The sequence below is a fragment of the Pan troglodytes genome, chromosome 3 (genome assembly GCF_028858775.2).
Source record: "Pan troglodytes isolate AG18354 chromosome 3, NHGRI_mPanTro3-v2.0_pri, whole genome shotgun sequence".
NCBI lineage: Eukaryota > Metazoa > Chordata > Mammalia > Primates > Hominidae > Pan > Pan troglodytes.
The window spans coordinates 60,511,737-60,537,720 of NC_072401.2; the positions used below are offsets into that span (position 1 = coordinate 60,511,737).

The 25,984-nt window shown below is 34.0% G+C and overlaps 1 protein-coding gene across 4 annotated transcripts in view; it reads left to right on the forward strand.

The window, feature by feature from the left end:
- The first annotated feature begins 236 nt into the window (after window positions 1-236).
- Window positions 237-25,984, forward strand: part of UGT2A2 (UDP glucuronosyltransferase family 2 member A2) — a 69,420-nt gene continuing 43,672 nt past the window's right edge. The window contains exons 1-3 of one of the 4 annotated variants that reach the window (XM_024356138.3): window positions 237-616; window positions 6,041-6,809; window positions 14,217-14,846. In XM_024356138.3, coding sequence (XP_024211906.2) covers window positions 6,095-6,809; window positions 14,217-14,846 — 1,345 coding nt within the window. In that variant the 5' untranslated portion in view covers window positions 237-616; window positions 6,041-6,094. Of the gene's footprint in view, window positions 617-6,040; window positions 6,810-14,091; window positions 14,847-25,984 lie in introns of those variants that run through there. The other 3 variants (XM_009447793.4, XM_054683042.1, XM_024356137.3) reach the window with 3 other exon arrangements.

The window sequence follows — 25,984 nt, forward strand, 5'->3', positions numbered from 1 at the left end:
TGCACAAAGAAACAGCAGTAATTTTATTCCCCAAGGATGGTGCATAATGAAGGTGTGCAACTCTAAAAAAGTTATTTCATTATCTAAATTACTATCTTCTTTATTTATGGCAAAGATCAATCAAACCACCCACTTTCATCATCATGAATCAGGAAAATATATATATAAATAAATAAAAATAAAGACATTTTAATTTTTAAAACTTTTTTCATAATAATAAATATAATAATTGTTTGTTTCATAAGTTTGAGGGATATTAATTGCTCATACTTATTCATAACAATCTCAAGATTACTAATTATTGTCAATCTTATTTTAGATATATCCTGGCATACTTGGTTAGTTGGGGTAGGGGCAGAGACCATGATAGTAAATGCAAAATTCAGGGCAAATAGTTGCTAGGGAACCAACAGAAGGTTACACCTTTGACAAAAGGTTAATCTGCTTCACAGTGTAGTGGGTGGAAAATGTTAAGTATAAACAGCTTTACATAATCTTTTTTCCATTTAAGATCATATTACTCGTTATATTATGCTTATCCACCTAGGATTTATTTACATTCGGCTTCTTCCTAATGTCAAATGAGTGCTGTTAAAGTTCCTCCAGGAAACTTCAGGTAAGAAACTAGAAAACTTCATGATAATCAATATAAAATGTATATTTTAATTTATTTTCCATTCTCTTCTTAAAGAAATATCAATCTTTAAAACGCTGGTTTACCTTTTGGTTTGTTTCATTGCTTACCCATGAAAGCATTATTAGTTCTATTTTATAATTTGATGGATTTTTCTCCCAGATTTTATACTTCAAAATAATTTTACAGATATCGAGGGAACTGTGTGGACAGAGCAGTAAGTTGAGAGTTTTGTCTAAGTGTGAACTCAAAGTCCTCTTTAGGGGTTCTTCTCATGCCTTTTGTTCCTACCAGTGGAGAGTTGTTTGTTCCTTCATTAGATGACACATAAAGTGACAAATAAGAAACTTTATACTGACATATGGTGAAGACAAGAATAATGTACACAAGTGACGACTGTGGTCCTTAAGACAACACATGAATAAGAGGATGTAAGATGTCATCCTTAGTGGGTATTTTATTTTCTTAATATTATTTAATGGATTTTTATTTATTTTAAAATCTATTTACTTTAAATATAAGTCAAATGTTTTATGCTATAAATCAAATAAGTTTTATGCAAAATCAATTTTATTTATTAAAAAAAGAAAATAATGGCCAGGCGCGGTGGCTCACCCCTGTAATCCCAGCACTTTGGGAGGCCGAGGAGGGTGGATCACCTCTGGTCAGAAGTTCAAGACCAGGTGAAACCCCGTCTCTACTAAATATACAAAAATTAGCCAGGTGTGGTGGTGGTCGCCTATAATCCCAGCTACTCGGGAGGCTGAGGCAGGAGAATAGCTTGAACCCGGGAGGTGGAGGTTGCAGTGACCTGAGATTGTGCCCTTGCACTCCAGCTTGGACAACAAGAGCAAAACTTGGTCTCAAAAAAAAAAAAAAAAAAAAGGACATAAAGTTTTTCTAAAGAAAATGCTGTTGTAAAAGCAATAACCAATTGTGTTAATGTGAATGCCATGCTAACTCCTTTTGTATGCAGTTGTTAACCAGTAGAAGGCATCTGAGTTATCAGTGGCGAATCCTTACAGGTCTGCAGCAACTTCAATTCTTGCCTCCTCAGAAGAAAGAATTTGACTGAGGGGCATGAGGCAGATGAGACTGACGGGAGTTTCAGAGCAGGAGCGGAAGTTTATTTTAAAGGCTTTAGAACAGGAAAGAAAGGAAAACTTACTTGGAAGAGACTCAAGTGGGCACCTGAAGTGCCCCGTTTAACCTCGATCCTAGGACTTTATAGGATCGCCTCTTTTCCATGATTCTTCCCTTAGGGTGGGCTGCCCACATGTGCAGTGCCCTTCTTACCCTTGGGAAATGAGCATGCACAGTCTGTTTAGGAAGTTCTATATATGCTTATCTTGTCTCTTAATGCACGTGCCCAGGCAGTCGCTCCTCTCTGGCATCTGCATTCAATTAACGCTTTAATGTTAACAGCTGTGGATCATAAACAGCTTGTCTCTCCCTGGCACTACTGGCTGCAAAATTCTCATTTTTAGAGAGGCAGTGTGATAATCATGGAACTGTCACCTGACATTCCTAATGCCTATCTAATTACCTTTAACAATTAAGCAAAGTATATATTTTATTATCATTCTCTAAGATGAAAATATTTGAGTATGCTAGCTTCTTCTGAAATACGTTAGTTTTTTTCTCTGAATTCATGAGCTTTCACAAATATAGTAATCATATTACACATAGTTTATTTTTATTTTTAATTTTATGTGTACATAGTATATATAGGTATATATTTATGACATATTTGTGATGTTTTGATACAGGCATACAATGTGTTTCTTTCAAAATTTTTCTGGCAAGGGCAGATTAGCTTTTCAGTGATTTTAAGATCAGAGTAATTACAAACACAAATTCAGACCCACATTTTAGGCAAAATCTTTTTACTTAACAACCTCTTTAAGCCTTTTGTTGTGAATATAACTTCATTTAGTTTTCTATTAAATTCGAAAATACAAATCAATCTATAATTTAACCTCACTAGTGTGAGAAATTTTTAAATACTGATCATATTTCTGAGGTATTTATGCTGTATCAGCACATGACATGTATCACATGAATTTATGCATCTATTATGTACTCCACAAAAATTAAAATAGAAAACATTTAAAAACACTAAAGTTCATTAGTGGCATAACAGCAATTGCCTTTTTGCGCACTGCTTGTCATGCACATCCAGGTAGCCTATACTTCAACATGAATATCAAATATCATACCTTTCATGAAGACTTTCCTATCCTCCACCCTACCCTTAATCCCCCCAAAAAGCTGGAAGTAATCTCTACAGATCTCTGAAAACACTTTACCTATGTCATTTCATCTGAAGGCCCTTGTTAATTTCTCTAGGGAAGAGAAAGAGAAGGGATTACATGAAAAAGATAGTATATTTTTAAACATCACTTTTACTCCAGGTAATATACTTGTTGCTTAATAAGTACAATTGTATCTATTTAAATATATAGTTTTCTTATATGTGGTATGTATTATTACATAATAATTTATGGTATTTTTTGTATATTCATTTTTAATTTATTAACAGATATGTTGTTTATTTTATTTTATTACTTTATATTCTCAAACTCAAGTTGTTTTTAATTTTCATTTTATATATGAGAAAATTGAGTCTAATAAACATTAAGCAGCATAATGTGAAGCTAGGATTCTTTGGCCTAATTTATTCTAAAATCTAAATTATGTTTTTAATATCTTGCTGACTATAATGTACTACACTGATTTTTGTCACAGATATGTATGTATTTTTCTTATCTTCCACTGATAGACTATAAAATTAATATGAGAAAGATCTCCTGGATTCCTCTTCTACCTAGTAGGTACTGCTGTGTGTGAATAGTAGGTACCCAATAAACACATAGTGAAGCAGCCCAGGGTCACTGGGGCAGTCTCCCTATCTGAGGTATTACTCAAGAGTTCTTTGTCTTAGGACCAAGAAAATTAATGAGCGTGGACATCAAAGGTGAGGTTGAAGTGAAAGTTTAATAAGTGAAAGGGGAAAGTTTTCCACAGCAGAGAGGGGGCCCGAGAGGATTGCCATTTCTCAGTTGAATACAAAGGCTTTTATAAACAAGCCAGTGGGGTGGGGTGTTTCATTTTCATATGGCACACAAAAAAAGATTTTTATTTGCAAAGGTGTGAATTTCTCACAACTCCACCCACTCCCTCTCATGCACATGCAGGCCCTTAACCTGAGTTACTCCTTATTACCCTGTTTCCTTACTGCGCATGTGTCAGGAGATGGACTTTTCCATTACAGACATGTCTGGTTCTGTGTAACTAATCTTATCTGTGCACCTCCAGGCATGTTGTAGGCAAGCCCCGCTGTGTAAGTTCTTTTATCTGATTATGTCCAAAAAAGGAAAGAAACACGCTCACTGAAGCCCACAGCGTGTATATGTATATGTATATGTCTTTTGCTGGTTACAAAAGACAAGGGTGTTTTAGGGTCGACCTTGCCTCTTTATCTGTGTTTGAAGGTTGTGCAGCTTCAGGCTGCCCTTTTGTTAAAAAGAATTTTACCAACGGACCTTGTTCTAACTATCTGCCTAACTGGTTTCTTGCTTTCTCCTCTCTCAATAGCACCTGAATAAAATACTATATTTTAGTTGTCTAAAACTGGACCTGATTCCCTGCTAATAAATAAAATGAAGAAAATAACATCAGTGAATCATGACATCCTAGTGAATTATTACAATTATTTTAAAGTTTCTTGCCAAGTCACTATGAACCAGACTGACACCAGAAAGGCAAAAATTTTGTGCACACCATAACATCTTCTGCAGAGAACCTTCAATGGAAATACATTCAAGGAATTTTATGATTGTTAAACTTTGAACAGTACTTTATAAAAGTAATTGTTTTAATGAAACAGTAGATGTTTCCATACAGATTATCTTTGGTGATGGGAGAGCTTAGAAGAGACATTTTTATGATATTACTAAAAATATAGAATTTATAATTTCAGAAGATTTATTAACACGAAAAGGATCACTCTGCTTATTCACAGACACATGCATACAAACATATGTTCACAGAGATCGCTTTACTTGAATTACTTGATCCGATATTATCCAATGTGTGTTACACAATTTTGTATTGTGTTAGCATGCTTTTGGCAGGCTGCTATTCATATGGATTCCTTAGTTGGTAAGGGGACGTGATACATTTTGATGTGGCAATCTATCCCAGTGGTTAATACAATAGGCTGTGGGAGTCAGAGATCCTTAAGACTACTACCAGCAGTTCCTATCTTTTATTTATTCTTATTTTTATAGATTTAGGGGTTCAAGTGCAGTTGTCCTGTTTGGGTACATTGTGTAGTGGTGAAATCTGAGGTTTTAGTATACCCATCCCTCAAGTAGTGTACACTGTATTTCCATTGTACCCAATAAGTAATATTTTCTTATTTTGCTGTAGGAACGTGGCAAATTATTCAATCTCTTTGGGCAGTGGTTTCTTTTTCTTTGATGTGGGAGTAATTATAAAAGATCCATAATTGGACCTTTTTTAAAATAAGGAAGAAATGAAATTAACGTGTTAAAGAGTTTGCGTAATGTCTGACATAACAAGGACTTAATAAACGCTAGCAGTGGTTGAAGGCTGAGTCTAGATGTCAAGCAGCTGTTTTTCATGCAGGCTAGATAGCTTTTGAACAGCACTTTTGGTAGATGTATGCTTGACTTAGTAATTCTCTTAAATAGCTCCTATTCACTACTAGCATTACCTATAATCTCTTGCACATATTTTACTTTATTCATTTATTTATAATATTTTCTTGATGATTAACATAAACTATTTTTGTAAACATATTACTAAAGTAGTAATATAATACTCTATGTGTTATACATATTATTTATAAGTATTATTTGAATTTATAAATATTTGAATTTATAAATATTTATAGTAATATATTTATACATATTATTTGACAATCTTATATATTATAACTATTATTATAATGTTTAATTGTGATAAATGGAATTATATTCATGCATTAAAAATTTAAAAACTTACAGCATTAACATCTTTAAATTTCTGAATGAGTTTTGGTCCTATCTGAGGTTTCAATACCTAGGCCTGAATGTAGAGTTGAGATATACAGAAGCTTTATCCAATTTAATAGTAAAAATGTAACAATTATGAAACACACAAAAAAGGGTTGGAGTATCAAGTTCAAAAGGAGGATTAGACAGCAGGAATCATAACTAAAACACTAAAATTAAAACAACAGATTGAGAAGTAAGACACATTACCCATAAATCTGTAAATACCCTAAAATATGGAGCTACTATGACTAGTATCACTTTCTAGGAAGAAGGCTTTTAAGGATATTAATGGTTTGCCTCAAAACTGAGAAATACTTTTGTCTTTCCTTTTTTTCTTTAAAAGCAGAGAAAAACATTTGCTTCACATCTCATCAAATCTTCTGCATCAAGCCACATCATGTTAAACAACCTTCTGCTGTTCTCCCTTCAGATAAGTCTCACAGGAACCACTCTTGGTGGGAATGTTTTGATTTGGCCAATGGAAGGTAGTCATTGGCTAAATGTTAAGATAATTATAGATGAGCTCATTAAAAAGGAGCATAATGTGACTGTCCTAGTTGCCTCTGGTGCACTTTTCATCACACCAGCCTCTAACCCATCTCTGACATTTGAAATATATAAGGTGCCCTTTGGCAAAGAAAGAATAGAAGGAGTAATTAAGGACTTCGTTTTGACATGGCTGGAAAATAGACCATCTCCTTCAACCATTTGGAGATTCTATCAGGAGATGGCCAAAGTAATCAAGGACTTCCACATGGTGTCTCAGGAGATCTGTGATGGCGTTCTTAAAAACCAACAGCTGATGGAAAAGCTAAAGAAAAGCAAGTTTGAAGTCCTGGTGTCTGATCCAGTATTTCCTTGTGGCGATATAGTAGCTTTAAAACTTGGAATACCATTTATGTACTCCTTGAGGTTTTCTCCAGCCTCAACAGTGGAAAAGCACTGTGGGAAGGTACCATACCCTCCTTCCTATGTTCCTGCTGTTTTATCAGAACTCACCGACCAAATGTCTTTCACTGACAGAATAAGAAATTTCATCTCCTACCACCTACAGGACTACATGTTTGAAACTCTTTGGAAATCATGGGATTCATACTATAGTAAAGCTTTAGGTATGTAACAAATTTTGTTTTTATTACTTGAATTTGAACAAACAGACCTTTGTAGAGCCTCTTCTTTATTTCCCTATGTCTATTCTTTTTTAATTCCAAGTATTGATGTACTTACTATATATTACTATCACTTGATAGCAGAAAAGAAGATAAAAGACATTGTACTTCAGAAGTACAGTGTGTTGTTTTCTAATTGCATGGACTTAAATATATCAATTCAGTTATTTTATGGATAAAATATAGTGACAAATACTTCAGTTTAAAAGTTGGGCTGGATCTCATGTAGATAATTATGCTCAAAATAGAAATTGCCTAGAAACTGCAGTGATGTGTGGAGAAAGCTGGAAAATGTTAAACTTTCCACAAGCTTATTATTAATACAGACATTAATATGCATGTTTAAGAACATACATATATGTGGATAATCTCTGATCATCACTTAATAAATATTAAGGCTCATAAAGAAACAAAATACATTAAGGCTTTATCACCTTTAATTGTAAGGTGTGAACTACAACCATTGATCAGGGTGATTTATCCATGCTAAGCTTATTTAATTTGCTTAAGTGTGATATGGTGTTTACCTGATGAATACAATATAATCAATGGTACTAGAATAAAAGCCTATATTGATCATGTTGATATGTTTATACACATATTTGTCTAAAAATAAAACAGGCCTTGCCCATTTTTTATGCTTTTGAATTTTATCATTTATTCTTCATTAATTATAGATTTCTTACTCTTTACTAAGCACTCTTTTAGATAGGAAGACTAAAATAAAGTCCATGGATTCAAGGATTTCACAAACAGATAAATCAGACATTAAAAGGAATATTTATTATGTGAATTATGTAAATATGGAAATATATACAAAATACAAAATGTAGAGGAGTTAGGTATTATGCGACAGACAGAGTGAGTTATTCTGAAAAACTTCAGAGTTCAGATGATGCATAAGGATATTTTAAAATACTGAATGTGAGTTTTTCTGCAAGGTAAGAATGGGGAAGGAAAAGTGTGCTCAAAGTTGAAGACAAAACAGCACAGGTGCGATGGATATTTCTGATAATTTAGTATTTCTGAAGGTTCAAGTGTAAGGTAGGGAGACATGGAGGAAGATGCTAATGACGTCGGAACCGCAAGAATGAGTGAATTAATTCAATGAATATTTCAAAGTCTCCTGTATGTCATTCTAAAAACATTTTAATCTAATAAGCAACTGAGAACCATCTAAAGGGAAATATTATGACCTGATTTTCATTTTACGTAAAACACTTGGACAGATGTGGCAGTAGAGTTGAGAGGTGTGAGACTAGACTAATGTATCACTCTAGGAAAGATGTGGTAAGAGCCTGCCCTACAGAAGTAGCTGATAAATGGAGGAAAATAATGCAGTATGAGACTACCTAGCAACACAATTGGGAGAGCAGGCGCTTACAGGCAACATCCACATAGCAGTCTGTGGCTGGGAAAAGTAATTCAGTCTCCTTGCACCTGAACTTCATTTAGCTCATCTCTGACAGGGCTACTAAAAGGACTAAATTAGTTTACATCTGAAAGGATTTTAGAATAGTGTGGCCCAATCAACCCTGATAGCGAATATGGGAGAGTAAAAATTAATATTGCATTGAATTTTGGACATGCTGTGTATGTGATACTTTTGGGAATATTTGGCGAAATCCAGTAAGCAGCTGGATATACGGGATGAGATCTCAGAGGTAATCTCATGGGTTATTAACATTGACACATTAATTTATGTGCATTCGTTACTGATAACAAAGTAATAATGCACAGACTGCAGAGAGTGTAATGTTTGCTAAGCAGAGCTTGTAAGGCCTAGAGATGTTTACTAGCTAATGAATGAACATCCTAAATGCTATTAAAAATAATTTAAAGATGACGAAGTGCACTGTGTAAAACAGTGGGTTGCGTGAATGTTGGCAAAAGAAAAAGTGAGATTTCTGTATGGTGATACCTACTGACACATTAGCTTCTTTTCTACAGATCTCTGTTCTAAAATAACTGTAAAGCTGATATATATCAATCAAAATAAATATGCATAGGTTAGTATGTGAATGAGGATGTGAGATACTACAGCCATGTGAATGATTATTATCAAAAGCTGGTAAACGAATTATAATTAACACTGATAGCAAAAGTCATCATCTCCTCTGGGTATGTTAGGTAATTGGCCCCAAATTCAAAAACAGATCTTTAAATCTTGGGATGTAAAAGAAGAGCTAGCTATTCTGTCATTCAGAGAATACAAGCCTTGCTACAATGATTATAGATAAACCTTCAAGTGTCCTATAAAGATAAAAGTGAATGGGAAACATCTTATGGTTGAAACTAGATCTTAAAAGAAAGCGGAGAAAAAAAATTGAAGTTTCGTGAAGCAATGAAACTGTCAAGATGGCAAAATCTCCTTCATATCCTCAGGTATATGGTAAACTAAAAGGGACTCTGAATAAGTGCAGCATCTCCGTTCATGTAAGAGCTCAATGTACATAGACCATCTCTTGGTCACGATTTGTATTTACATTTTCAATCCTACCACTTCAGTTTTGTCAACTGCTCATCATCAACCTTGGAATTCTAATTCTCATGATTACTATGCTATTTATTTGTGAAGTTATTCACTAGTTTACTTTACCTAGGCTGGCAGTCTCAGAATCACATGTTCCATTTTATTTTGCCTGTAAGTTAATGCTGGTAATAAAAGCACACTATTCTTTCAGTCTTAAGACATGAGGCTAATCTTTCTTAACAATTTGTTCAGAGGAACATAATAAAGATTTCTAAAGATGTTCTCATCCTCTGATTTTGATATATCATGTTTCTGATCAAATTACCCTCTTCTGACTTAGAATGACTACTTAAGTTGGTCTTTATTAAAACACAATATTCTTACTGATGCCAGGAACATGAACAGTCATATTTAAAAGACCAGGTAAGAAGTAAAGTATTGACATGACAGAGTGACTTATTTTTGTGCAAGTCTTTGTGGATGTAGAATGATAAAGGAGAATGATAAATGGAACTGACTTGTAAAAATAACTCCTTTTCAATTTGTAATTTGAATTGATCTTCTATATTTACTTAAAATTCTTTAATGAAATCATTGCAACAAATTTATATCCACTCAGGCCTCGAACAGCCTCACCTGAGTAAATAAATAGAACAACTCCCTAAGTTTACTTCTCTGCAGTGGAATGCAATAAGAAGGTCAGAGTGAGTCCTTAATCTCTGCTAATTGGTAGAAACTGGGTATTTATAATGTAAAATTACTCATTTTATTTCAGATCATGGGCATTTAGCTCAAACTCATGGATATCATAATAATGATAGCAGTATATATTAATATCTTCCTATGCACTAGCCACTGTGATAAGTGATTTACGTATATTTTCTCTCAATCCTTGAACTGTTGCAGTTCATTGCAAGAAAAAAGTTGTAACACAGAAAAGAATATTGAGACTTGGAAATATCAAACATGTTAAAATTATAAGAAAATAGTATTCAAATGAAAATCTTTCTCATATCAAAGCTTTGATGTCATATTTCCTTGTTCTAGGAATTGTTTTTCCTTCTTTTTAAATTTCAGGTGCAAATCTATTAACTGTTCAGAATATTTTAGGTTAAATTTTTCTTGAACACTTTTCTTCTTTTCAATGTGTTTAGCTTTTAAAATCTGCTATTCTATTTCTTGCCTATTTTTGATTTGTCAAATGAATATAATTGGGCCATTGTATCACCAGATAACTTACTATTCATTAAGGGGTAGGTCATCATGTGATTCTGTTGTCTGGGGAGGATTGTCTAGGGATATATTTTTGGCATTAGGAGAGCTTTCTAAGTCACCTCTAACTGAAAGGAAGTAAAGGGTTCCACAGTTTCGAATGTATACCTTCAAAAAATTTTTGAATTTTTATGCATTTCAAAAAATGGAACCAGGTATTTCATTTTTACTTTTATTTAAAAAAAACCACCAAAGCTGGGGCACATTTAAGGGGAGAAAAATGTAACATTTTTATCATTAAAAATACTTATAATCCATAAGCATTACATATTGTTACCAACAGCACTTTACCCTTTAACCACTGTAAAAACAAGGTTTTTTGTGAATAATCTCTATATATTAGAGGTATATAATATGTAAAAATACATAACATTATATATGAATAATTAGGTGAATAATCTCTAAGATGAATGCCATCTATAATAACAGACTTTAGCAAGTCTAGTAAATAAGAAATCTAGATTTTCAAAAAGAATGATCATAATATCTAGATCTTTGCATGAACTGTGGGCTCGCTAAGCATGAGTAATTAATGTAAAATAAAGTGCTAGAAATGAAACACATTTAAGTGTACATCCTTCCATGATTCGTGATTTTCAGTAGTAATTTTAAAGAAGAAAAAATGCACTGGAATCTTTTCCTGTAGAATAATACATTACTACTTAGGTCTTCCTTTTTTTCTTTTTCTCTTTCTTACTAATCATTCCTTTGCTTTCTTCTCTCCTTCTTTCCTTCTTCCTTTTCTGTTTTAATTTACATTGATCTTGATTGGTTAGAATCTTTGAAAAATCTTCTAGTATCATTCCCTTTTCTGCAGTGAGCCATAAGCTGAATGACAGCCACCGGCATTACATTGGAGATGTAATTGACATTGGGACATTGGAAATTCTCAGAGATAGTGATCACTCTATCTTTTTTGCTCCCACTCATGAGAGGGTATCAGAACAAAAGGAAACGGAAGTTACAATTTGTGTGAATATAATCTTGAGTTTTATATGCATATATTTCTTAAAATAAATAATTTGTAAATTTTGGTACTCTGTGCATTGTTAATAACCTATCACTTGTGGTCTGCCTAAAGACTGAGAGTGACTGCCTTATGGGGAGACTCTCGGTGTTTGAGAAATTCTGCACCAAACCCTAGATTCCCCAGTCTGTCAGTGTAGGAGGAGGGAAAGAGTAGAGAAGGGTCAAGGTAATGAGATCGGATTAATTTGATCATTTAAAAAATAAGATTCTCTCCCTAAAATATCATAGCTAGCTATTACTTATGGAGCCCAGGTGCTGTTCTGAATCATTTACCTGCATTATGTCGCACCATACCCAGAACTATAGGAAATAGGTGCCATTGTTCTCATCATTTGTTAAATGAGGAGGCTAAGTAACTTGCCTAGTTACAATTCAGAAAGTGGTGTATCATTTAATATCAGACTCCACTCTGAGGTAAAAAGCAAAGTGCTAGAATATACTGTTTCTGTTTAGCAAAACAAAGAAAAACTAAAAGTACATCTAAATTTAAGCTTTTAGAGAATTAGGTAAATACAAATCAAGAAACTCAAATAAAACTGAATCACTCATCCCCAAAACAGTATGAAAGCTGGTTTCCAGGCTTTTTTTGGCCTTGGGGAGACAATGAAAAAAGAGCCAGCAGAGTTGAATCCTAGCCATCAGGTGCAATATTCAGGGAGCACTTAGGAAGAGAAGACTTTCAGGCAAGGGCATGTCTTCAGTGGAAAAGAAAATCTTTCATACCAAAATGTTGCTATGAGGATTATCAATTCAGACTAATAGCATTGTATACATTTTACTAAACAAAATGTTGTTTTAAGGATAATCAACTCAAATTAAAAGCGTTATATACATTTTATTGTTCTGCACTAAATTAGGTAAATATTTTATTGCCCTGCAGATATTACGTAAAAGTGGAAGTTGACTAATATCATCATTTTTTCCCTTACTCTGGGTAATTTAGGGATATCTATATGTATTGAGATTTTGGAGCATATTTTGATAAGCTTTTATGTGCTATTGCAGCTACATTTGTGAGTAATCCCTAATTAATTATTATATTTTTCTTACATGTAACTCAATATTTGAACAAATCTAAGTATTTTATAGATAGACTTTTGTTCATGTTTTCTATAATGTTTTGCTTTCTTTACTTTTTATTGAAAGTTTGACAGCAACAGATTTCTTTACGAAGATTTTTAAACCCCTTTTACTGGGCTTATTTTGAAGACCATTAAGATTATTTACACTCTTCTCTGGCTGCCTTGTTTCAAAAATCTAATTAATTTTTAAGGTACTGCCCCTATATTCAAATTGAGGCTTATTCTTGAGAGGACACAAATGCAAAAATTCTAAAACCATCACTTCTCTCTCTTGTCTTTCCTGTTCTCTGTCCTCCCAGTTCTTTTGTTACTCAAGGGCCTGAAATTACATAATTTAAGGGCAATTGAGTATAAATTTAAAATCTGTCACTTATTTTCTAATCTTAATTTTTGATTTTTATCCTTTTAATCACTCTATTTGTTCTTATTTCTCTTTTTAATGGTAGCCTGTAATGATTTCAAAACAGCATTGTTACATAATTGCTATTGCTCAGTTTGGGATTCACTAAGAATTGCAACACTATATCCATATCTGATCTCACTATATCCAAGTCTAGCCAGTCATTCTGTAGCTGGCCTACTGATTTCCTAATCAATCTTTAGACAAATTTATTAAACCGCTAACATTACTACGCTCTTACTCTGTACCAAGAAGACTGAAAAGTAGCTTTACAGATACTATTGTTAATCCACAAAGTAATATAACAAATTAATGTCATCAGCTCTAATTTTTCTTTGAGAAAACTGAGAATGGGAGGGTCTGAATAATTACCCGGTGTCAGAAATCTTATAAAAGGACAATATTTGAATCTGGGTCTATTGAACTCCAGTGTCTACCTAACTTCTCTGAATAACAAAGTCTGTGATTCTTTGGAGTTCCAGGCCATATCTTCTTGATCTGTGTCATATGGAAGAAACTGAAAAATTCCCTGTAACAAAGGCATAGGAGACAACAATTAGTTGGCTTTATGGAGAAGAAAGCTATTCTATATCAAATGCATAGTATTTTACCCTATAATCCATAAAATCTAAAACACCTTGAAATGTTTGAGCAAACTTCCTCTGAAAGTTGTTTATTCAATTTAGTGAAAAATATATTAAAGATGTATTTTATAAATCATAGTTATTATCACAGAATATGTAGATGGTAGGTTTATAACCCCGTGCTTCCTTTTCTTTAAAAAGAACCAGATTTTATTTCTGTTACTGAAATAATGAAGTTAGTGCATATAAGAATTTGAATTATATTATTTACCTTTTAATCTAAAGATCAATTGACCTACGACTGAGTGTAACCATCACATTAAATATTACTTTATTTAAAAATTGACCTAAATATACTTTGAAGATTTTTTTTTTCATCTTGAAGGATCTACAGTAGGATGGTTTCCATAAGGGATTTTACCATGCCTAAGAAGTTTGTCCAGATGCTGGTTTTTAATTTGACTCTGACTGAAGTTGTTCTAAGTGGGAATGTGTTAATTTGGCCTACAGATGGTAGCCATTGGTTAAATATTAAGATTATTCTAGAAGAGTTGATTCAAAGAAATCACAATGTGACTGTACTGGCTTCATCAGCAACTCTATTCATCAACTCCAATCCCGATTCTCCTGTGAATTTTGAAGTGATACCTGTTTCCTACAAGAAGAGCAATATAGATTCCTTAATTGAGCATATGATAATGCTGTGGATTGACCATAGACCAACTCCTCTCACAATATGGGCTTTCTACAAAGAACTAGGAAAACTTCTAGACACTTTCTTTCAAATTAACATACAACTCTGTGATGGTGTACTAAAGAACCCAAAGTTGATGGCAAGACTTCAGAAAGGTGGTTTTGATGTGTTGGTAGCAGACCCAGTAACAATCTGTGGTGATCTTGTTGCTCTGAAATTAGGAATTCCATTTATGTACACATTGAGGTTCTCTCCAGCATCAACAGTGGAGAGACACTGTGGGAAAATCCCAGCACCAGTCTCCTATGTACCGGCAGCCTTATCAGAGCTCACTGACCAGATGACCTTTGGTGAAAGGATTAAAAATACCATATCTTATTCTCTGCAAGACTATATATTTCAGTCCTACTGGGGAGAATGGAATTCATACTATAGCAAAATTTTAGGTAAGTCTAAAATTTTCTCTTTTTAATGACTCCACATCCCTTATTTATTCTTATTGTCATATGGCAAACGATTTCCATTCCACTGCCTATGCTGAGCTGAAGATAATGGACTTCTTATATCTCTGTACAAACAATTCCCTGATTATTCTCTTTGAATAAAACCTTAACAATGAAATGGTGGTATTAATATGTATGCTATTGTCTCTTAATGCAAACAACTTTGTGTCCATTTAGGTAGTAGCTTTTCAATGTATAAATCAATTTCAAAATATAAATGAAAGTGCTCATATTAGGATACATTATAACACTACTGAAAAATACCCTGGCAAATATTTTCGAGGTGATACATGATTTACCATGCCTCCTTTGTCCTTCATTATTTTCTTTGTCTGCAGAAAGCTTTGAAAAGCCTAGAATCAGGCAATAGAAAACTGGAGTTTACACTCTACCCTGGTTCTCACTGTCTCTCTATCTTTACACATCTCTGGGTAGTTGGACACCATCTCTCAAATTAATTTCTCTCTATCCTGTGGCCAGCCTCATGTTTCCTTGCATGAAACATTCCTTATGAGAATCAAACACAATAATGTTAACCATCAAGGCCAGTCCTGATTGGTTGTTTATATTACTTATTTTTCCTGGCTTTTATGAGCCTCCCTTTATATTTTTATTTCCTTCTCTCTTGATGATTTTGCCTCCAGATCTCTTAGTACTCAGGACACTAATCAATAGCAGGAATTAACAGATGATGCTACCACTGGTACTTTCTCACAGAGGTAATGTGAAAGACTTTTTTACATACCTTTTGACTTTCTTTCCTTTCTCCCTCACTCCCCTTGGTCGTTCCTTTTTTCCTTCCTTTTTTTCCTTCCTTCTTTCCTTCCTGCCTGCCTGCCTTCCTTCTTGCCTTCCTTTTTTCCTTCCTTTTTTTCCTTCCTTCTTTCCTTCCTTCCTTCCTTCCTGCCTGCCTGCCTTCCTTCTTGCCTTCCTTCCTTTTTTACTTTTCTTCCTTCATTCTCTCTTGTTTACTTTGTGTAAAAAAAAGTATTTGTTGAATGCCAACCTAGTTCCTACAACTTGTCTAAGTGGTAGGAATACAACAATAAGCAAAACAGATCAAATTCTCTATCTCATGGAACTTACATTCTCATGAGAGGAGACAACCAATAAATAAAATAAATATATAAATTTAGCCTGTGATATATGTTATGTAATAAAGTAAGAAGAACAGATAGTTCTTAGAGTGAGTTTGCATATTTAAATAGAGCAGGCAGAGAAAGTATCAAATGAAAGAATGACATCAGGCCAAAGACCTGAGGGAAGTGAAAGTCAGAATCCATAAGATCCCTGGAGGAAAAGCCTTTTAGGAGTAGGTAAGAACAAGTACAAAGACCTGTGGCAAGCCATACACATAAACTAACTTGAATACTCATAAACTAACTTGATCTTACTCTTACCTTTCACAAGGGGTATTTGAATATATCTTTTTTCTTCTCTTGATATTGCAAAACTCTTGCAATAATTTTTTTTATCAAAAAGTTTTCAACTTTTTCTTAGAATTTGTCTAGAGGAAAGATGTTAAATATACCACATATAAAACATATGCAAGGTAAATAAAATTTGAGTTTATTTTTGAAGATGCTATAACTAAAATTTTACAAGTATAGTTCTGTATTTTTAAAATTCCTTTAAGGCATAATTTAACCGTAGTTTCTTTTTTTCTGGCTTTCAAATTTTATATGCCTTCAAACCACATTTTTCTTTTAATTTGGGTATAATTCACATGAGTATGTCTCAAAACATTTGAAATGTGTTCTATAATAATTGTAACTACCCAGCTATGTATTGGATAGTGATTATTGTAGCTACTGAATGAGTTAACAATCTATACACCTTAAATAAGAGACATACAAAAAGTAACAAGGTGAAGGGTCCTGAAAAATGCATGTGGCTTCAGGTTCCACTGGCTAACTGGGATCTCAGACAAGTAACTGAAACTTTTGAGTCACAGTGCTTTCTCTTCTTTAAAATAGGGTTAAAAATTTCACTATATTCGTTAGGAGGATCATATGATATCATATGTGGCTATTCCATGTCAACTATAAAGAATTATACTTATATTAAATGTTATTTATACCAAACTACTTAGGAAATCTGCAATGATAAAACCCTTGTTATATTACCATAGGGCTCTGTAAATGGAAAGTAGCCAAAAAAAATCTACAAAAAATAAATGGTTTCTGGTATGTACTAAACCTTCCTTCTCAAAGGAAGCCATAACAAATTAGATAAGTGTGAAAAAGGCTTTGTAAAACAGCAAGTTCTCAACTTCTCACCTTTACAAAATAATAATCTAGGTTCAGAAATTCTATCATTTAAGAAATTAAATATCCTATTTACTTAAATCCTTTATGCTTCTCATGTTACTGAACATAATTTGAACAACAAATAACTGCCTTGAACGTTTTATTTCAAATTAAGGTATACTGTGAAGAACTGGTAAAACCCCATTTTGTATTTTGTTTGCCATCACAAACAAAAGGATTAAGAACACCTGCTAACTGTAAACTGATATTGAAAGAGGGCAGATACACAATTTTACATAATTATGTTTGACCACAGGAGAGCTAACAACATGTCAAATTTTTGTGGAGTTTCCATTACAATAGTTGTTCTTCAGTTCTGTGTAGGAAAAACAGACTTGAGAAATGATATGTTAAATTGTGACAAAGAAGAACTCCAAATATCTTGAAGGACATCAGAATAAGTACAAGGACATATTTGATTGCACCCGTTAAAAAACTTGTTTTCTATATCAGTGAGGAACTCTTAAATCTTACAGATGAAATGAGTAAAACAATTAACATTTAAAAAATACCTTTAATAGCTAAGGGAACAGGGATATCAGGAATTATGAAAATCACTGCTACTCATATCCAGAAGTGAATCTATTAATAAATTTTGGTCAGGCCAAGTGTTCTGCATGGCACCATCAAATTTAACTGAACCTTATTTCTCTCTCTCTCTCTCTCTCTCTTTTTTTTTTTTTTTTGAGGTGGACTCTTACTCTGTTGCCCAGGCTGGAGTGCAGTGGCGGATCTTGGCTCACTGCAACCTCTGCTTCCCGGGTTCAAGCGATTCTCCTGCCTCAGCCTCCATTGTAGTTGGGATTACAGGCTGCCAGCAGGCCAGGCTAATTTTTGTATTTTTAATAGAGACGAGGTTTCACCATGTTGGCGAGGCTGGTCTCAAGTTCCTGACCTCAAGTTATCCACCCGCCTTGGCCTCACAAATTGCTGGGATTACAGGCTTGAGCCACCTCACCCAGCCTCTGAACCTTATTTCTTCCTCAACTTCTAAGAGATCTGCTGTACAGCAAATAGATAGTTCTCACTGTAGAATTTGAGACTAGCCTTTGCTGCAGCAATAGAAAGGTTAAGCCCTTGAACACTGTAGTGAAAATGGTTAGACAGGTAAGGCCACTGGAAACTGGATGGCTCCATTTTGCATGTGTCTTTTGGGTTTCCAGTCTGTCTCTATCCATCCCAGCGCACTGTAGATCGGGAGAGCAGAAAGCCCAGTAATAAGCTATGTGACACTTGGCTGGTATAATTTAGTTTTAACTGTCAGTACCATGTTGGGCCCTCTTTCCCTGCTGATATATTTTATTTATTCATTTTTATTTTTTGACATTTAATATTTAATTTAAATCTGAACTTTAATCCTTACTCCTCTTTTTAAATTTATTTTTATTTTTATTTTTAAACTTTCTTGTGGGTACATAGTAGTATATATTTAGGGGGTAGATAGGATGTTTTGATACAGACATGCAATGTAAAATAAGCACATCCTGGAGTACGGGGTATCCATCCCCTCAAGCATTTCCTGCTGATAAATTTTAGATGGATTCTTAGAACTAATGTTACCTTATCCCAGCCCATGAAGAAAACAAATCTCTTAACAGTTAATGAGACACTCCAGCACAATATAAGATAAAAATGAGGGTAATGGGCATTTTGTCTCATTCTAGATGTCAGTGGAAAATCATTCATTGTTTACCATTAAGTGTGATGTTTGCTGTAGGCTAATTTTAGATATCTCTTATTAGATTGAGGAATCTCCCTTTTTCTTTTTAATTCAAATAAATTTTCATCATAAAAGGATGATGAATTTTATCAAATGTTTTTCTGCATCTATTCAAATTATTATATTATTCTTCTCTTTGTTCCGCCAATATGGTAAAATATATAAAGTGATTATCAGTTGTTAAATCAACTTTTTATTTTTGGAATAAACCCCAATTAACTTAAGAAAAAAATAGCCTCTTAACCTTCCCCCTCTATCCAACTTGTCTGCAACTAAACTAGATTAATCACAATAATGTATTATTTGTATTTCAACTATAGTTTCTTTTCTGGGCCCAGTGTTGTATTTATTGCTTCTCTCCGTTTCCTATCCCCACTCTAATTCTCATACCCTGCTTCCCACCCTTTCCCTGGAAAACTTGGAGTTTCTGTTAATCTTTCGTCACCTAAGCCTTCCAATTCCTTCTTATATGTAGCTTTCCTGTGATCAGTGTTGTGGGTTTTTGTTGTTGTTGTTGTTGTTTTGTTTTGTTTTGTTTTGTTTGATTTGTGAGATGGAGTCTCGCTCTGTCGCTCAGGCTGGAGTGCAGTGGCGCCATCTCGGCTCACTGCAAGCTCCGCCTCCCGGGTTCACGCCATTCTCCTGCCTCAGCCTCCGGAGTAGCTGGGACTACAGGCGCCGGTCACCAAGCCCGGCTAATTTTTTGTATTTTTAGTAGAGACGGGGTTTCACCATGTTAGCCAGGATGGTCTCGATCTCCTGAGCTCCTGATCCGCCCGCCTCGGCCTCCCAAAGTGCTGAGATTACAGGCGTGAGCCACCGCGCACGGCCGGGTTTTTAAAATTTTGTATATTCTTTCTGCAAAACAAATCCTAAACTTTATAGCTCATAGAAGTTTCACGAAGTAACCCCACCCTTGCAACCAGCACTCAAATTAATAAACAAAACATGAATGCAATTCATAACTCCTCCTTCATCCGCTTATCAGTCCCCACGACTCCTATTTAATGGTAAACACTTTCTTGGCTTCTGAAACCATGGATCAATTTTCCTTGACTTTAAACGTTATATAGTTGAATCACACATTATGTACTCCTTTGTATCTTGCTTATTTTGATTAATATTATGTTTTTGAAATTCGTACAAGTTGTTGCATGTAGATATGCTGTGCTCATTCTTATAGCTATATGGAGTCTATTGAATTAATGTATCACATTTTATTTATCCATTCTACTGCTGATGGAAATTTAGGCTATTTTGGTTTTGCCACCTTATGATGAACACTGCTTTGAACATTCTTGTACCTAATATTGGTGAATACATGTATGCCATACTGTTGGATATATTCGTGAGAGTGGAATTGACAGGTCATAGATATCATTAAAATTTAGTTTCCCAAAAGGTTGTGCAAACTAGTAAACCTACTAGCCATATACTAGGGTTCCAGCTCTTCTCCATTGTCATCAGCACTTGGTATTGTTCTTTTTGGTATTTATTTTCATTGTAACCATTCTGTTGATCTCTATTGTTTTTATTAAGGTATAATTTTTATGTGATAAAAAGTGCATAAAGTGTACAGTATGATTTGTTTCATCAAATGTGTATGTGTGTAACTAACACATCAATCATTCTCTGGGATTCCTTTCTAACAAGGCCACTACCTAGACCTTTTCAGATACTTAGGCTGAGTAACTCCTACCTCTTACTTCTCATTCTTCATTCTTACTCACTTTTAGTTCTCTTTGGTGGACTTTTTACTACATCCTCTTATCATTTCAACTTTAACATCATGATTAAATTGTCACCCACGTCCGGTTTGTAAGCCATCAAGAATCTCTAGTGCATAACGTATTCCTTGATTAAAAATAAAAGTTGTCTTAAATGTAGTTACTTTTTTTTTTTTTTTTTTTTTTTGACCGAGTCTTGCACTGTCGCTCAGGCTGGATTGCAATGGCGCAATCTCGGCTCACTGCAACCCCCGCCTCCTGGGTTCAAGCGATTTTCCTGCCTCTGCCTCCAGAGTAGCTGGGATTACAGAAGCCCTTCACCATGTCTGGCTAATTTTTGTATTTTTAATAGAGACAGGGTTTCATTCTGTTGGCCAGGCAGGTCTCAAACTCTTGACTTCGTGATCTGCCCGCCTCTGCCTCCCAAAGTGCTGGGATTACAGGCCTGAGTCATTGTGCCTGGCCAGTTACTTCTTTATAAAAATATATTCACTAAGGATGATTTCCATATTTACTATTGTCGTGCATAAGAAGTTTGCCACCTGCCTGTTTTTAGTTGGTCATAAATAGAAATTATCCTCCGTGAGATTATGCTCTTTTGGCCTAAATGATGAAGCCATTGGATGTTTCAAAGAAATCATAACGTGGGTGTACTGGCATCATCAGCAACTCAACTTCAATTCTGAAAGGTGCTGTATGTAAACTAAAAAAGAATTTCCCTACTTGTGGAAAAAAAATTTACCTCATCTTTAATGCAGACCCCTTATTAACCCCAAAACCTAGTCCTTTTGAGCTTTGTAACATTACATGTTATGCCTTCCCTCTTCCTTCATGGTAGCAAATCAAATTATTTTGTAATTTCTTTTATATTTATATCAAAACACCTTGAACCTTTTAAAAATTGCTGTGAATGTAATTATCTTTGAATTCATAGACAATTTTGTTATTGAAAATAAACACATAGGAATAGATCTTTCATTTTCGTGAATCTCTTTCAAAAATAAAGTTAATATACATCACATAAGTGAACAATTTTAGGAATAAAGAAAAACTAATAACTATAATGTGGTATTTATTGGATTTATACAAATTGTGGTGCTTATATTGTCATTTTAATGATATTATTTTGGAATCCATGTTTCTAGATATTTTCTGTCTTTTCTTGACAAAAGTGCCAACTAAAAGTAGTGTGAAGTGGTAGCCTTGTGTTAGAATAGAAATTGAATTCAACCAATCTTTGTTTTTAGCTCAATTGTGATTTCATTAAAGTTGGTATCCCAGCATCAGTGGAGCCTAGTAATATGTCCGTAGTCTTCAAATTCCCAAAATACCCTGATGTAGTGGCTACAGTTGTTCTCTTTTTCAGGTTGTCAGCTGGGATAATTAGTGGACACACCCAGAAATGCCCATGTACACACTCCTCTCCTTGCTTGGCAGGTTTAGATACACAAATATCTGACTATATTGAAGTTATGGCTTCTCATCTCAAATAGTATTCTTTATTCTGTTATATTTTTGTATATTCTGTTATATACCTTGGAAAGATAACTAAACTATTTCTCATTATTGGTGGTTAGGCAGTAAATCTGTTGACAGCCTACTTTCTTGTGCTATAATCTTCAGTTTAGTTTTAAAATTTATGATGATGTAACTCTCCACTGAAGCATTTTTCTAAACATTTGGATTATTATTACTAATTTTCACAATATATTTACAAAATATTATCATTTTAATTTTATGATAAAATAAAAACAGATAAAAATTAAGTAACTCTCTCTTTGACAAACATCATTTTGAAAAAAATATGGGAAGATAGATCTATTTACCTCCAAAGCCCACTTAACTAATTTCACTAAAATAGTATAGGTATCTTTGTGATTCTAGGATTCACTCAAGCCCTAGCTCTCTGCTTTTCCAAAGAAAAGACGTTAATAGGAAGTCAAAAATAAAGCATTTGATATTGAGATAGCTATCACTGATTCTCTTTTTCAAATGAGAAAGTAGTGTTATAGTTTAAGAAAGAGAACAATAGAAAGCTTATGTCGATGATTTCATATCTAGAGAGCTGGGACATCCTATCACAGAGATCACATTCCAGTTATTAATAACATTTAAGTAGTATTGTTAACTCTGCCACTTAGTCGTGTATTCTTTAGCACACACCACAGTGTAATTCTTACATGTATGTATATATATAATATATGTATAATTGGTATATAGTATATTTGTGTGTTGTGTGTATGTGGGTGTGCTGGAGACTTGGTAAATCAGGAATTCCTCCAGCGGTAGAATTGCATTCACGGTTTCATCTTTAGGGTCTGTATACCAGTTCGCTAACATAATAAAACATATATAATTTTTATACATCCTTGGCATGTTGGCTATAATAAATGGTTTTTATTTTGTGACCAGTTTGTTGAAAATATATGTCTCATTTTAACTTGCATTCCTCTGGGGCTTTCTTAGAGGCCTATTTTATAATTCCCTGTTTATGACCCTTTTCTACTTGGAGGAGTATTGATATTCACAGTGATTTGTAGTAGCTTAGAGTACAATGTGTAAATATCATTGAATCTGCAAAATTCAAATGAAGGTGGTTAAAAGGAGAGGGAATAGTGATGGTTGATAAAAACTATGGCTTGTGGTGCTGGGGAAATGACAAAGGTAGCTTTAACATAGTCAGGATAAGAGTGTAACCGGGAAGAGGTGGGAATGGGGAGTTACAAAGAGTAAAGACACTGCATGGCACATCTGGGAAGAAGGAAATGGCTTAAAGACCCTGTTGCATATGGCCTCACTCCAACTACGTCAAAAATTGCAGGAGAAAAAAATAAATCGTAGCCAACTGCAGATGGAGCTATTACTATTGGTATATCCTCATTAAATCAAAGAGAAAGACAAATGTCTACAAGAAAAGAAACTTAGAGCCCTGATCCATATGGCTGTATTTTAGTTATATATTTTAATGTAATCTTTTAATATAATCTTAATTACACTATAATAGTGTAATTTAAAGTCACGTTTAAATATGAGAAATAAATTCCAGTAAATTATTTTTCATGTGGTATTTTGGAATTTTAAGTATACTTGTACATTCAAGATTAAGGAAAAAATATTTTACAAAGAAATTTCTATTGCAATGATAATATACATTTTGTTTTACCAAAATATTCATAACGTCTTACTGATTATTCTTATGGATCTACTCTGAGACTCGATGATTCACTAGAAAGACTCACAGGACTCAGAAGCTGCTAGGCTCATGGTTATGGTTGATTATAACAAAATAATACAGATTACAGATTAAAATAAGGAGAGAGAAAAGACCTATGAAGGGTAGCCCAGAAAAGATCAGTTGCAAGCTTGCAGGGGTCCTCTTCCAGTAGAGTTGTACAGGATTTATTTAATATTCCTAGAAATGATATGTGGTGACCGGATGCAGTTTTATCAACTAACTCACCTGAACCTTGATGTCTTGGGTTATTGCTAAGGCTCAATCACATAGATGTCTAGAGCCTGTTTGACTAACCTCAGCTACCCAGACTCCAGACCCTCAGAGCAAAAACTGGTGATCATGGTAAATCACATTGATAACATAAACTATCTAGTCAAACTAATGTGGACCAAGACCTCAGATATACAAAAACACTCTTATTAGGCACTGTATTCCAAAAGATTGGAACTCAGTTCTTAGGAGCCAGGTATGAGCCCCTCTTGAATATAAGAACATGAGCCTTTTTTGGGAATGTACAAGTTGAGAAATCCAGACCTGAAAAGTAAACACTTTGCAGTACACCTCCTGAATGAACGCTATTCATAGTCCTAGGAAGCTACTTTTATTGACTGTATTTCCTGGCTCCCTTCCTACCTGGAGGAGTATTAATATTCCCATCATTTGTAGTAGCTCAGAGTAGCATGTGTGAATATCACTGAATCTGCAAAATTCAAGTGAAGGTGGTTAAAAGGAGAGGGAATAGCAATGTTTGAAAAAAGCTATGGCTTGTGGTACTGGGGAAATGACAAAGGTAGCTTCAACATAGTTCAGGAGAAGAGTGTAACCATGTATCACCTGGTATCACCTGGCTCCCTTTCTCTTTGGTATCAGTTTGGGTTCAACAATGAATCCCCTTTGAGACTAATAGCTGAGGGAAATTGAAAGATTATCTCTCTCAGTGTAGACTATAACTTAATAGTGGCTGTAGGTTCCTTTGAATTTCAATATAGACCATAATAGTATGTAAAAGTTGTGGCGGTCTTTTTTCTTTTATTCAGTTTTTAGGCATTTCACATGTATTTTATTTTGTAAGCTGAAACTTTACATTTAGTATTAAGTAGAAGTAGGCATTCTAGATCATTCATATATTTGCTTTTAAAGAAAATGCTTTTATTTTTTTCTCCCATTTAAGCTTATGTTAAATATATAACCATTGTATTAATTCAAAAAAGTTCTGTTTTCTAAGTTTTAAGAATTTTTTTCATCAAATTTGAAGAGTGATGGCTTCAGATAAGGCTCCAATTTCCTTCTTTTGCTTGTGGATATTTAGTGTTTCTGGCATCATTTATTGAAGAGACTACTCTTTGTTCATCATATATTCTTGATATCTTGTTGAAAGACCAGCTGACCATATATGGGTGGGTTTCTTTCTAGACTCTCCATTTTGTTCCCTTGGTCTATACGTGTGCTTTAATGCTGTTTGGATTCTTGTCACTTTGTAGTGTATTTTGAAACTAGGGAGTGTGATGTCTCCAGCTTTTCTCTTCTTGCACAAAGTTGCTTTGAATATTTGTTTTTTTTGTGGCTCCATATAAATTTTGGTTTTGTTTTTTCTATTTCTTTAAAAAAATGCCAGTGGGATTTTAATATGGATTCATTGAATCTGGATTGTTTTGGGTAACATGGACATTTTGATGCCCTGAGACAAATTAAATATTCAACCTAAGACCTAAAACCACAAAAACCCTGGAAGAAAACATAGGGAAATGCTTCTTGACATTGACCTTGGCAATAATTTCTTGGATATAACACCAAAAGCAAAAACAGACAAGTGAGATTATATCAACCTAAAATAGCTTCTGGCCAGCAAAAGAGACAATCAACAAACTTAAAAGGCAATCTGTGGAATGGAAGTAAATATTCGTAAGACATATATATGATAAAGGGTCAGTATGCAAAAATTAATAATATTTTAGTATTTTTTATCTCCATTCTCTTTTAACCTGTAATATTGTCTATGACATTTATAAATTTTCTATTTATCCCTCCTTCCATCTTGAGTTAATTTCAATGTGATATTAATATTTTATATTTTCTTGTTCATCATTAAT